The 14516-nt window shown below is 41.5% G+C and overlaps 1 protein-coding gene across 2 annotated transcripts in view; it reads left to right on the forward strand.

Moving 5' to 3' along the window:
* The window catches only part of vwa8 (von Willebrand factor A domain containing 8), an 82202-nt gene that overhangs the window by 58843 nt on the left and 8843 nt on the right, over positions 1 to 14516 (forward strand). For both annotated transcript variants that reach the window (XM_072685966.1, XM_072685967.1), the window contains exons 38-40: positions 5741 to 5849; positions 5962 to 6118; positions 10392 to 10500. In XM_072685966.1, the coding sequence (XP_072542067.1) occupies positions 5741 to 5849; positions 5962 to 6118; positions 10392 to 10500 (375 nt within the window). The remainder of the gene's footprint in view (positions 1 to 5740; positions 5850 to 5961; positions 6119 to 10391; positions 10501 to 14516) is intronic.

The raw sequence follows: 14516 nt of genomic DNA on the forward strand, positions 1-14516 counted from the left end.
TGCGTTTGGGTAGTCTGGTCATTTTTGTCATCTTCATCAATAGCATAGCATTAGCATCATTATCAGGAATGTAATCATAAGAAATATTATTATAGGTTTCGGACATTTAGTGCTAACATTAATAGCCAGAAAAACGTAGCAAATGTAACCTCTTCACGCTAGGATACTGCTCAATAAGGGCTATTTTTAAAATGCATACATATTTCATAACAGGATATTTAGCATCAACACATACAGCACATCAACAATCTGTATTCTTATGAAACCCTTAGGGCTTAAGGGGGCCCTAAGTTGCTACCTGCTTGTGTAAAGTGCTTTCCCCTGTATGTGACTGTACAGTTGTTAGCCTGTAGACGCAAGACAGTTGTTTAAAAAGGTTGTGGCAAAGAAAATGTTTTGATCATCTGCCTGCAGGCTGTAGCGGTGCTGAGGCGACTGGCTGGAGTGTGCCTTTCTGTATTAAACCAGTAGCTTAAGTGTGTAGAAACATTAAGTGATTTTTAGCTTACTGTGCTGCAGAGCTCTGCATTTGAGGACTGGCTTGTGAGGAGAAGGTCTCTCTCTGAAGCAGAAAGCTTATTTTGTCTGTTATTATTTAAAAGAAACTTAATTCAGTGTAGCTGAGTTACTAACAAGCTTTCAGATGTTTGATTGAAAGTCCAAAAAATAGTCCATTTAAATACCTAGTTAAACCTGAATGTATGGTTCTGTCCATTTGGTAGCCATGCACATAGGACTAACTGGACTTTTTTTAGAATTACTATTTCCTACATTGGATTGATTAAAGAACATACTTATTTATTTATGTATTTATTGTATTTTGACAGTCCTAGCATCTATGCACTGTCATATCAGAATATTATGACACCTCCCTAATAATGGGAGTAACCACCCTGGGCTTGAATGACACTAGCAAGATGTTGTGGCATGGACTGTATTAGTTGGTTGGAAGGTTTTCATTATGGAGTCCTCCTTCCCCTCCACCATCAATGGCCGGTGGGGCACCACGATTCTGTTGAGAGGCACTCAGTGTGCAAGAAGTTAATTCTCTGTACACCTTCACTACAGCAGCTCTAGAATAACCAACAAAGTTACCTAGATGCTACCCCTGCCCTTGCCCGGTACCCTATTATTGCAGCCTTTTGGACATCAGTCAAATCACATCCATTGTCCATGACAATCATTTTACACTCAACTGCAACTGTCTGATGTGTTCACTTATTTATCCATGCAGCAAACCCTGTCACAGGGTACCTGTAACATCCCAGGCCAAGTTTATTCCAGGACTCGTCATATTATTCTGATATGAATATATAATGATTTTCTTTTATAGATGATAACAATTAGCTGACATCTACACTAAATATAAAACAATAATACTGCAGTCTAAACAAATCTGTTCTGAAGGTGACTCCTTGGTCTAGTTAATGCAGTTAGTGTGTGATTACTCATCCATGTGTTGGAGATAGAGAGAGATAAAGCGACTTAATATTTATAGGGTGAAATCCTGGCTGATTCAACGCCACGTCACAAACACACATGCACACATCTCACACCACCTCCTCCTGAAGCCATCTCTCCCTGATCCTCTAGGGAAATAAGAAGCATGTGTGTCCCCTCACAACCTTACTGTCCTTCTGCAGCTCGACCTCTAGACAAAAGGATGTAGAAGTGCAGCAACAGAATCTGAATGAAGCGGTGTGCTTGGCTTTATTATGAGGAAACTCACAGCACAGTAAACAGTCGGCATCAGTAGAGGTTCTATCTGTCATGCGTCTTAAGAATCGTCTTGCTGTCGAGGCACTTCTGTCCATCTGATCAGCGAGAGAACTGGTAATCTTTAAGCCTGTCCTGAGCATCTGTGTGCAGCCTGTTACAAAGACACATACACACATGTATGAAGGAAATTCAGATGTTTCAAATAATATGTTGCGGATAGTCTTCATTTAAGACAACTTAGCTGTAAAAGACGGCTTTTTGTGGATAACGGCATTGGTAAAAACTGTGTAGGGTCTCCCTTTGCTCTTAAAACCGCTTTAATCCTTCATGGCATGGATTCCACAAGATGTTGGAAGATGTCATGTGGTATGATTATGTAATGCAGTTCATGGAGACTTTTCACAAGCACCTTCATGCAGCTTGATGATCCACCAAACTTAGAATCATCAGACCAGGCTACATTTTTCCATTGCTCAGCTGTCCACTTTTGGTTAGTCTGTGACCACTGCAGCCTCAGTTTTCTGTTCTTGGCTGAAAGAAGCGGAACCTGACTTGGTGTTCTGCTGTTGTAAACCTCATAAAACATCTTTGGAGGAGTTTTATGATGAGTGGACAAATGGGAATGGCAAAATTTGTGCAGTTATTGAGCATCCAATAAATTTGCCATTTTGAGGATCAATCAAATCCAATACAGCCATGACATTCAGTCTGGGGACCACCAGTAAGGCCACAGGTGTGCTGAAAAAAAAGGGAGTGACCACTATGTGTGTGTCCTGCTGCAGCCCCTGCGTGCTGCAGTGTAAGCAGACTGCAAGCTCTAGAAGAGACCTCTCATGCCCTTTGCATAGCAGCTCCAGTACTGCATAGTGGCCATCTGATCTGTCTGCGGCCACACCTGTGTCCAATCCACACAACCCTGAAGCAGCGGCCATACACACAGCTCTCAGACACGGCACTCATAGGAGATCCAGTTGAAGATCTGCTTTGATTTAAGCTGTCCTTAAGAACTTCTTTGCCTCCGGTGTGATTCAGTGAAAGAGCTATGAATTAAAATGAGCTGGTTGACCAAGATGCTGATATACGGCACATTTAACCCTTCTTTCTACTGTGTCCTGTACAGCGGCTCACATTTCAGATATAAAGATCAGATATAAGGTAAATCTATTTGTTGCAAGCAGATTTGTTGCAAATCATATATAATTCAGACTAGTATAGAAATATTGATTTGAATGTTTTTGTATGTTTATTGTGTGATTTTTTTGTCTTTGTGTTTTAGACATATATGATTAACACACAACCAGCTGACCTACAGAGCAATAATCCACACACATCTTTCTCCTCAGAAGGACCAGAGGGCTTGAAGAGTCTTACACAGCGTCTGTGTAGAATAAAGCCATCATTATAAGTTATTAAGTAACAGTAGATCCCAGCTCTGTAAACCAGACTAGTCAAAAATATGAATTAACTTTATATATAACTATATATAACTAATATATAGTTATATATATAATTTATATATAACTATATTTATGTTGATTTGGTCATGTGATTGACATTTATAGTTGGCCAACAGAGCAATAGCTCACAGTTTCCTTTTGTGACCCTCAGATGTGGCTAGTACGTTTATTGTGGGGTGTAACATCAACTGTTTGTGTACAGGCTTTTGCGACATATTTATAGCAATCTGCAAGTCAGTGAGTATGAAGATCCGTTCAGAAATCCATGTATTTAATTTGCTTAAAACTTTTACTTTTATATAACTGACAAAGTGTAGTTTTATATTAGGTAATGTGTGTTATATAAAAAATGCTGAATAATATGTCAGTTTCTTTTAAGAATGTGAAGAATGACAACTAGGGAAGTAACAATGCTTTGTAAACAATCATCACTGATCATATTTTGATATTGAATTGTGAACCTAGTTTAGTGAATCAAATCGGATTGGGACCTGAGTATATCGCAACACCCCTAAGGACAACTCAGAGAACCAATGTGAATGCTTAAATGACTATTTGGATGGTTAAATGTCTTTATTACCGTAGTTGAGTACCCTTTATGTTTCAATGTGGATCCAACTACTATGGCAAGTCAGAAACCTTTTTGGTACTGTATAGAAGGTACCACTAATTCAGGCGGAGGGTTTGATAGAGGTGAGTGTTTGGAGGGGAGTCAGGGGCTGTGGAGAGTTCATGTGAAAGTGTGTTGATGGTGTGTGAAAGCAGTCCACTCTGCACAGCTCAGCACATCTGATATCGGTCATCGAGACAAACCGGGTGGGCCTTGAGACAACTGTTCCTGTTAGATTGCACAGGACTGTTATAAGTGTCCTTCTCAATATGACTCAGCAAAACAAAAAAAAAATGGTCTGGACAGTTTGTGTCTGCTGTTTACTACATTCCTTGTCATGACTTTATATGGCTTCATGGCCTAGTCATGTTTGTGTTTAGGCACTGTACACAGCTTACATGTGACTCAGTGATATCAGGCTGTCAGCCCTGATAGAACCTTGCGTGAGAGTTGTGTAGTAGTAGTGATTACTATCTTAATCTCATGAAAAAGCACATGCTGTAGCACTGATGGCCTTTGTTCTCTGATTGGGGACCCCTTAAATTGGCTGGGGGCAGATATGCGTCCCAGAATTAAGCCATTCATGCTATGCTATAGCAGTGCTTTTTTCTTTTTTTCTTTTTTTTTTTACCCAGCATGCACTGTAGAGGAGCGTGTGAAGGTCATGAGAAAGTCCCAGTCTTTTAGACGTGTGCGTGTGTGCTTCAAAGAGCCGCCCAGTGGCTGATGCTTTTAATGGTCTGTGTAAAGGGAGATCAGAGAGGATAGAGAGAATGGTTCTGCATGAGGAAAATTGGCCTCATACAGAAAACTTCTTCGTTCCAGGTCAGGACTGAGTGGAGATGAGGGGTTTCCTGAAGCATGGAGGCTCTCCATGTGTGCTTAGAACTCACACAGGCAGGCATACAGAGGGAACGTGTGCACAAAGCACTGCGAGATCATTTGCCTTTACTCTGTGGTTAACTCTTGTTTGGGCCATTTGTTATGAAGTCTCCAGAGAGTCTGACAGGTTTCGTCACTAAAGCTGCTAAAAAACTGCCTTCAGGAAGGAACTGTTTCAGTTCCATGCAAAACCGTCAAACGCAGAATGTTGTTTTTGAGTGTGTAGGGGAAGGTGACCGTTAATGGTACTACAACAAAAACAGAACTGCTTGAAACTAAATTGTAAATAATGGCTTACAGAGAATATATTGTTTACTTGCAACTGCTTTACCTGCAAAGTTTGTTTCCCATTGGATTGATAAGAACCACTGCAGTAAATGCGTAAACATGACAATGTGAATAACCAGTGTCAACAACTGGCAAGATTCTGATAGCTTTGTACTGAACAATATATGTCAGTCTTTGGCTGATAACTAATATCATGATAATTAATGGTTTTCTATGGTTATGTCACGAATTACAATCGATTACAATATATACAATAGATAAACATTGTGCTTAGTTATAGCTTATAAAATATAGAATATTTTCAGCTAATTAACTACTTTTTTGTCCAAAATGAAGCTCCAACTCAGACATGATTAGTATGTGTGTGTTATTAATAATCTGCTGATGCTTCCAGAAATATCCCAAATGATGCATCCAGAATAAATAGATATTACTACTAGCTTAGCTAAGCTTGTGCCATCTTATTTATCTTTCATCCCCTTAAATGATACAGCAGTTACTTTAACAGCGTCGCCATTTACATGGAGCGGATAGATTGAGTAAGAAGTTGGTCTGAGGTCTAAAAGGATGTCCTTAAATGGTATTATAGAGAATATTAGTATCTTGCAATGCTTTGCATGAAAGAAAGCAATAAGTGAACAAACAAGCCAGTGTGCCAGTTTGACAGTATTTATGATTCCATCCAAGCAGATTCTGAGAACCAGTGGTAATGTAGAGGCTAAATAAAGAATAAAGGGTGCATATTTATGAGAGCATACATTCTTGTGTTTTGTCTTGTTGTCAGATCACCATTCAGCGAGACAGTGGTCTAGATGTCAGCTCCCCAAAGCATGGCAAGGTTGACCCCAACAATGCACCCCATGTAGGGGGTAATCAGTGGGCAGGAGGCACAGGTAAGTTCCAGTTCCAGTCTTGGAGTTACCATGGTATTGGGCTTCAGGTCTTTAACAATTACAACTTCTGAGGTTAATTGTGAAGTCATTTAGCATCTATATTGCACTCTAGGGGGCAGAGACACAGCAGGGCTTGGGGGGAAAGGAGGCCCCTACCGTCTGGACGCTGGCCACAAAGTGTACCAGGTCTCCCAGGCAGAGAAAGACGCTGTACCGGATGAAGTGAAGAGGGCTGCTCGAGAGATGGGAGAGAAAGCCTTCAAAGAGAGGTACACTTACTCCTCCCCACACAAATCATCTACCACTTCTCTTCCAGTCATAAGACACTCAGAGAACCTTTACTAAAATGCTAAATATAACCTTGCCTCACGTCCACGTGTCTCGGTTTTGAACCACACATGAAGTTGAGACCTGTTAAAGTGTGTCCAGTCTTTAGTTAGTAATGTTTCTGATTAGCATGAGAACATACAGTATGTGTGTTTGGGTGTGTTATATATATATATAATGTGTGCATGTACATAATAACACAGGAGAAGGGCTCATCCGAATGTGAGACTGCAGAAGACTTTCCAACTGACTGCCTCAGAACCCACAGAATGCTCCACCAGAGCCAGCTATCCCAAATATGCACACCGTGAATGCTGCGATTCATGAGGCTGAAAAAGAGCAAGAGAGCCACACAGAGCAGTGTGAGAGGGCCTGGTCATGAAGGAAGCTTCTGTTTGAGCCCTTTAGCTCCTTCATGCTTGTTGTGTCCACACCCAAGCTTCACATGCAAAACAACTTCACACAAGACCACAGCCTTTACACCTGATGTTTCAGCGAAACAGGTTCAACTAAAAATAAAATCTCAGGTATTAATAGGTGGTAGCATTAGAGGCCCATAAACAATCAATCTGTAAGTGCAACAGGTCCTTCGTGTAGTCAGCTGGTAATGAAATTAGGGTTGGGTGGAATCCATGTTTTTCATACTGTCATACTGAAATATTAACACGGTATATGATAACGTTCTGTGCACCATAGGAAATGCTCAAGTTTGGCTGACTGAAAGACCACTTATAAGCGTTTAGATGAGAATGACTCAGATTCAGTGACTTCTGTTGAAAGGAAATTATTTTTTTTTTCCCCTGAGGTTGGTTCTGTAGCCAACTTGCTAAGTCAGTTCACTTAGCACTGAGCTAGCTCGACAACATTTCCATCAAGCATCAGACAGCCCAGTGCAGCTGCTTTTGCCTAATTCACACGGATATGGACTATAAAAACTTGAGTGACTGGTGTTGAAGTGACAGAAAGGCGTAATGTGTTGTGTTATGTTGTGTTTGGACCCGTAGGTTTAGGGAAGTTAGCTAGCTAACAAGGTAAACACCACTGTACAGACAGTGTACCAGCTAACCGAGGCTCAAAACACACGTTTAGAAGATAAAACCTCATATCTGAGCACACAAATCGAGTGATTAGTCAGTCTTAGGGGTGTTTTTGCATACTGGGTCATTCAGTTTTGCTTTCTTTCCCCATCATTTGAACTTGACATTGCTAAACTAGGGTGGGCGTGTTTCCACCCTACCAATAGTGCACCTCGGTAGGTAGGCATGATGATTATGATTATCACAGCCCTAAATATAATCCATATAATCCTATTATTTCAAACTGATGGAATGCAATTGTTGCTTGCTCCTGGAACATCTGAAAAGCTGCTAAAAACAGTAACACATGTTTTAATGTTCTGTTTCTCAATTTGGCTGATGTCATGGCTGCACCTTCATGCGTTTGCTGTTTTGAGTCCTCTTATGTGATGTCCTACTCCTGAGTCTGCATTGTGTGAAAGCTATGGTTTCTGTAGTTCTTTGTGTTTCTTGTCACGTTCTCAGTGACCAAATCTCAGTTAAAGTGTGGTGTGATGGGGAGTTTTCACAGGAAGTGGGCTGTTATCTAGCTTTTGTGTTTATCGGCAACGCATAGAATTGCAGAAACCAGCAACAGGCACACTGAATGAACCAGCCTCTAAGGGAGAGCACTGATGACCTGCTGAGCCTTCCTTAGCCTTTCTCTCCTCCTATTTCTAAAGGTGGCCTTCAGATTAAGGAAGCTACCTTCTCAAGTCAAGTCAAGTCAAGTCAAGTGGGTTTTTATTGTCATTTCAACTACATACAGAGTACACAGTGAAACGAAATAACGTTCTTCCAGGATCATGGTGCAACATAGACACACTTCTCTGCCTCCTTTCTGTCTCTGTCTATCTCTATTTCTATCCTTCCATAAATCTACTGTATGCATGTTTCTCTATTTTTCTTTCTTTCTCCCATTGTGTCACACATTTACACACAACACACACTCTTTTCTCTTTCTGTACCTCAACCGCTACCCCATCCCTTTCTTTCTCTACCTCTACCTCACCAAACTGCGCCATTGTTGTCACACAAAAATCTTGTTTCTCCAAATGCCAAAAAAAGTTAAAACCCTTCTAATCTTTTAATGGAAATCAAGGTAAAAAAATCTTCATGCCATATTGCAGCATTTCAAATGGTCCAGACTATTATATTGAAAATTGGAGATACGAGGATTTTGTGTGACAGCAACGATTTATTTGTTTCTCTCTCTAGCTCTTTGTTTTCTCTTCTGTCTCTTCCTGACTTTGTCTTTCTCTCTCTCTCTCTCTCTCTCTTTTCTTTTTCTGTACCCAACCTCTACCCTATCCCTTTCTCTCTCTACTTCTACCTCACCCTACTCTCTCTCCCAATCTTTCTTTCTATCGTTCTCTTTGCCATTTTTCCCCCCCTCTGTCGGACTCTCACACACAGGCCTCTTCTCTCCGGTCTGTGGACAGGCCTGGAATTTAGGAGAAAATAGCAGCGTGGCCTGTCCCTTCTCCAATAACACTACACAAAGAATGTGAGCTTCTGAGGCCAGTCAGGAAACCCACAGCCATGCACAACTCTAAATGTGTTTGTATGAGTGAGAGAGAGCGAGGGACAGATAGAAAGACAGAACGTCGATTAAAAGGTGTGTTCACAGCGAAAGCATGGAGGTTGCTACTGTTTCATGCCAGGAAGGTTATCAGTCCCTAACCCTGACCCACAGTGGCTGTCAAAGTTGCGGGTGGGCTTTCTTTGCGCATCTGCTCCAGATGGCTGCGGGAGATGAAGGTGGGTCATTTCTTTTGACACGAAACAGTGTGTAGCAGTGTGACAAGATCAGACAGACCCTCCTGTGATCTCACGCCTGGAAGAACCCGAGTGCACACCTGAGATCATACACACTCATATGCACTGCGGTCTACATACATTACGCTCTGCCTCCCCTCCATGACTCCAAAGAGCTCCAAAGAGTTCTCGGGTGCACCCCTCCCCCTCTGAGACACACACTGAATTGCCCTTGTAGCCCTACTCTCCCAGGATCAGAGTGCTGTGGGATTAGCATGAGCCTGTGCGGATTACTGGCTTCAACTGCAGCGTGCCTCACCTGGACAGCCGCTCACGCCTGCTGAGAGATACACACAGAGCTGTCAGTCAAACAATGCAGCCATCGGGGCCTGGCCCAGCTCCAAACACCCACGGCTCACACCCCCAGTGAAGCACTGATCCAGGATGACGGTGGGCGGAGCAGCGTGGTGGGTGTGCTGCCAGCAGGGCCGTCGGGGCATGTCACACACACACACACAAGTGCTTATTGGGAGCCTCCCACTCTTAAGTGCTCCCTATTGTTCTCACTGATGGATGGCTGTGTTGCCTTAAGAGGCTATATTCATGCAGTGTCACCTGACATCCGCTATAGAGCAGCAGCATTCACTGTGCACTGTGGAGATGTTTGAACCTGTATGGGAAATAGTTCACAACCTTTATTCAAGGATTAGTTCTAACTGGTGTGGTACTGTAATTTAAGCGGCCACTACTGACAAGATCCACAAATGTAATCCAGTATGAATCTACAATGTCTATGCATGTCTGACAAGCCATAATTCTTGAGGAAAGTACAGTAAAAGTAGTCCTGTTTGAATTAGACTCAGAAAAACAAACAAACAACAACCCAGCCCATCGGTCTGGCACAAAAAAACAACATAAGAGATGAGTGTAGAGGTGAATGAATGGGGCAGCCAGCCAAGGCCTAAAGGTTAGGAAAGCGGGCATGGGCCCAAGAAGGTTGCTGATTTGATCATCTGGACCAGCAGGAAACTGCTGCGTGTGAAACTGTATGTGACATTAAAATGGTAAGATACATGACAGTCAAAAGATTTTTCCAAAAGATTTTTTTACATGCCTACTTTACACTGTTTGTGAGTTTTGTGTTTCATTCTTCACTGCCCTGGTTACTTTGTTGGGCTTACTGAATGCAGAACATTTCTAAAATTAATCAGACAATCAGATCTCTTACAAATTACATTACAGAGCCTCCTGTGATCAAACTTATCCATTTGAAATACTGGGCCCATTGTACCCTTTAATACAGAATACTTGTGATCTTCTAAAATGCTCTTAATGTAGTTCTTGAGTCTAATGATGTTGGTGGAAACCATCTGCAGTTCATGGCCAATGTTATGTGTTTCAGGCTGAAGGAGATAGAGATGAGTGAGTATGATGCTGCGACCTACGAGCACTTCTCTAAATCGGTCCGCCGCCAGGTCCAGTCCCTTCGCATCATTCTGGACAGCTTACAGGTAAGCACTGCATATCTGCCTCCACAAAGAATCAGAATCAGAACGGGCTTTATTGTCTAAGTAAGACCTCACCTACAAGGAGTTATCATACAACAATATACCTCTGACCCGGGTAAACCCAAGGGGTAGTGTTGCTGCCCTTAGTGACCTCCTGAAGTGGACGTCCGGTAGTGTGGGCCACAATGGTGTGCTGAAGCAGAAAGAGAGCAGCTTCTTGGCCATCATTCATGATTACTCCTGGGGTTCCCCTGTGCAGTCAGAGGCAGCCGGCTCAGGTTCCTCTCTGGCAGCTTCACACACAAACTATGCTCCAACTCTAGACATGTTTATGAGAAAACACTGTGACAGGGATTCCCACCTCACCACACACTCCCCCTGTTTTTCCCCTCCCTTTCTTCCACTTTCCCATACACACACATGCACATTCATGACCTCTTTCAATATGGTCTCCTCCTCTTTGGAAGAGTGATATCTAATTTCACGTAACTACACATAACTGTGATAAAGAGTTGGCAGCTGTACTGTGTATGTGTGGTCTAGTCGGGGCATTTTGGCACCGCTCAGTGCCAGTCCATCTTGTCCAGACAGGGCAGTCCTACATTTTTGGAGTTACCCTCTATTTCCAAGACTACACCTCACCTGTCTGCATTCATTTACTGTTCTCTACCCAGGTCTATTCCAGTGTACTGTTTGTTTGACGTTTGCACTGAAGCCACAATGCCAATGGGCACTGTTAAAAGTGAACTTGGGAACCAATTTTTTCTAAAAACCTCAAAGCACCTTAAAAGGGTTCTTCCACCGTTTCAAATTGAAGAACCTCCAAAAGTTCCTTACTTTAGAACTTATACTTTAAACAGTGTAGCCACCAATCAGCATCATTGAATTGCCTGCATGCCTAAATGATGAAAGGCTTGCCTCAAAGAGACTTAAATAGCATATGTGGTTTCTGTCACTGTATGCACTACTGTTACCTTTAGAAAGGATTTAGAAAGTGCTGTTTTTAGGCATGTTTTTAGGCAGGTTTTAGGCACCTAAACACATTAATTAAACGGATTTGTTCAATTGCATCACCAGCTTACCTGATTTTACATTATTGTTGGGTGTTGGATGATAGTTATAAACATGTATGAATGGACCCGGAGATGAACCTTCTACTTTGTATTAATGTTAATTGTATTTATTTTAATATTAGTGTTTTAATGAGCAAATAAACACTTACTGTCCTGATAAGGAGCTTAAGGGACCATACACCTTTGCACAGTACTGTATATTTGATTTATCCCACTTCATTACTTCACTTTATCACTTTATGACTTTGAATGTCTGACCAAGGTTATTTTTAAGCAGTATGCTACATGCTACCCCAATGCAACAGACCAACTTCTCTCTCTAAAGGTGTCCATAATCCCAAAAAGGGGGTATTTAACAACACTGGAACTCTTTCTGGTGCTGTATGTTGTTTTTCTTTTTTTAATATTCTATAAAAAAAAAACATCATCACAGTTTATATAGAACCATTGCTTTAATCAGTTTGTTAAGACTGTGGTACACATGTACACACCTGAGTGTCAGTGTGGTATGTGAGAGAGCCTTTTGATTTTGCAAAGGACTGACGAGGGGAAAAAAACACAAAACTGCACTGCGTTCGGAGGAATGCCTGGAAAACTGTAAAGCAGGAGAACCAAACTGCATGTTTGCTTGCGTGCTGTTGCTCTGTAATCAGTGCACAAGTTGGCATATGTTTTTCCACCCGTCATTCTCCCACGCCATACAGACAGCTCATACATCTCATATTTAGTTATGTGGGAGCATCCTTCTTAAAATACACTCTCAAAAAATGACACTGCATGTTAATGAGCAACACACTCCTGAAGTTAACACTGTTTTATGTCGACATGGTGTATAACAGCCAGCTAAGACCTTTTATAGGGCCACATGTAGGCCATGTGTTATTTCTCCTTCCTTCTCCATTTCTAATGAGAATGTTCAGAAAAGTAAGTCACAGAGCTCCTGAAAGCTAGTACCCTAGCGCTGTCTTATGCAATAAATGAAAAATAAAAAAATGGCCACCTCTCCATCAACCTCCTTTATCTTCATGCTAGATGTATTAAAAGACAAGAGGAGCATGAGGAACACACAAAACAGCTTTAAATATAATTTTATTAAAGGACAAATAACACCTATAACACTCCTAACAGACCCACTCTTCCTTGCATAATTGCTTTAATCCAGGCACATTGGGGGACTTTTAACCCATTTAATGTGCAACCACATTATCTCAATGGGGTTTAAGACAGAACTCCAAAATTAGGCCGTTCCAAAATCTTTTTTTGTTTCCCTGTGAGTCATTGTCTTATTTACTGGGCAAAGCAACTTGGATGACAGACCGCACATTCTCCTGCAGGATTTTCTGGTAGAAAACAGAATTCGTTGTTCCATCAGTTTTTGCAAGACACTTTGAAGCAGCAAAGCATCCCCAAACCGCACGTTTGATTGTTGCTATGATGTTCTTATTGTGTTAGCTTTGCATAAAAGTTCTACCTCAGACTCATCGAGACACAGAACACCATTTCCAAAAGCTTCGATATTTTTTGGCAAATGTGAATGATGGGTGTTTTCACACCTACCCAGTTTGGTCCAAACCAAAATAGCAGGAAAGGTAGTAGTGAAAAGTTCTGCAGACCGCGGTCTGGCCCAAAGGACCAAGATTTGTGCTGAAATCTAACTCTCCTTTGCATGCACACACGTCACACCAGTCCATATTACTGTTGTGATTCCTGTAATCTACTATAACTATAGATTTACACTTGTTAATCATCAGAAATAAGGAATCTGAGGGTAATCTGTTACAGTCATTCTGCTGCTTGAAACATGTGCACTCTAAGGGAGTCGGATTCTAGCAGGGAGTCAGAATTTGGCACAACACCTGAAAAGGCAACTAACCGAATCACGTTGTAGAGGGGCAACATCAGATGCACGCCCTTCTACAAATCAATCAATGTATAGGGAGGTGCAGCCCATGTAAGTGATGGTGACAGAACATAGCGAAGGTCTGCGCTCACTGAATTGCAGTGAGAAACTGAAACTAACTGGACCGAATGTGTGACTGGACCGTGGTTGGTGTGGCACAACAGATAACACCACTACCTGCCACTGAGTTACAACACCATGTGGGAGACCAGGGTTCGATTCCCGGTCTGGGTGACTATGCTGGGCTACACCAATAAGAGTCCTTGGGCGAGACTCCTAACACTACATTGGCCCACCTCTGTAATATGAATAACCTTGTATGTCGCTCTGGATAAGAGCGTCTGCTAAATGCCGTAAATGTAAATGTACAGTGTAAGAAAACCATGAACCTTGGCTCAGACTTTGGTTCGGATTTTGAGTTGTTTACATGCCCTTAGTCTTTATCTTCATTTGGTTAGCAGTGATAGTTAGATTGCAGCTCTTTCATGGGTCCCTCTTTTTCCCTGTCTCTTTGTAATGTGGCATTATGACAGCTGGCCTTATCTAAGGCAAGCAAGGCCTGCAGTTCCTTAAATGTCCATATGCCTTTTTCAATTAAATTCATATTAGGTAATTTCTTGGTCTTTTTTTTTTTTTTTTTTTACAAATAAATAGTTAATAAATAAAAAAAGGTAAATAATAAAAGTTTATTTGCATGTTGAGTTTGTATCTTAGCTTTTTAAAATATCACTAATGTGAAAAGGCATTAAAGCAATATTAACTAACATTGTACAGTAATATACATTGTATAACGGCACTGCGTAGGGTAATACTTTTTTTGCACCTGGATCAGAGTCTAAACTTTCAACCTCATCATATTGTTCCATTGATGATCCTCTAGGTATTTTCCTAGCTGTGAGAAACAACCTAGAATAGCCCTGATGATCTCATCTATTCAGGGGAGCTTTGTAGTGTAGTAAATGTCTGTGGAGAATTACAACCGCTTGCTGATAATATACCCCCGGCTCACCAGAATCGCCACATCATTGTGTCTGTAACTCTTTGTT

The sequence above is a fragment of the Salminus brasiliensis genome, chromosome 8 (genome assembly GCF_030463535.1).
Source record: "Salminus brasiliensis chromosome 8, fSalBra1.hap2, whole genome shotgun sequence".
NCBI lineage: Eukaryota > Metazoa > Chordata > Actinopteri > Characiformes > Bryconidae > Salminus > Salminus brasiliensis.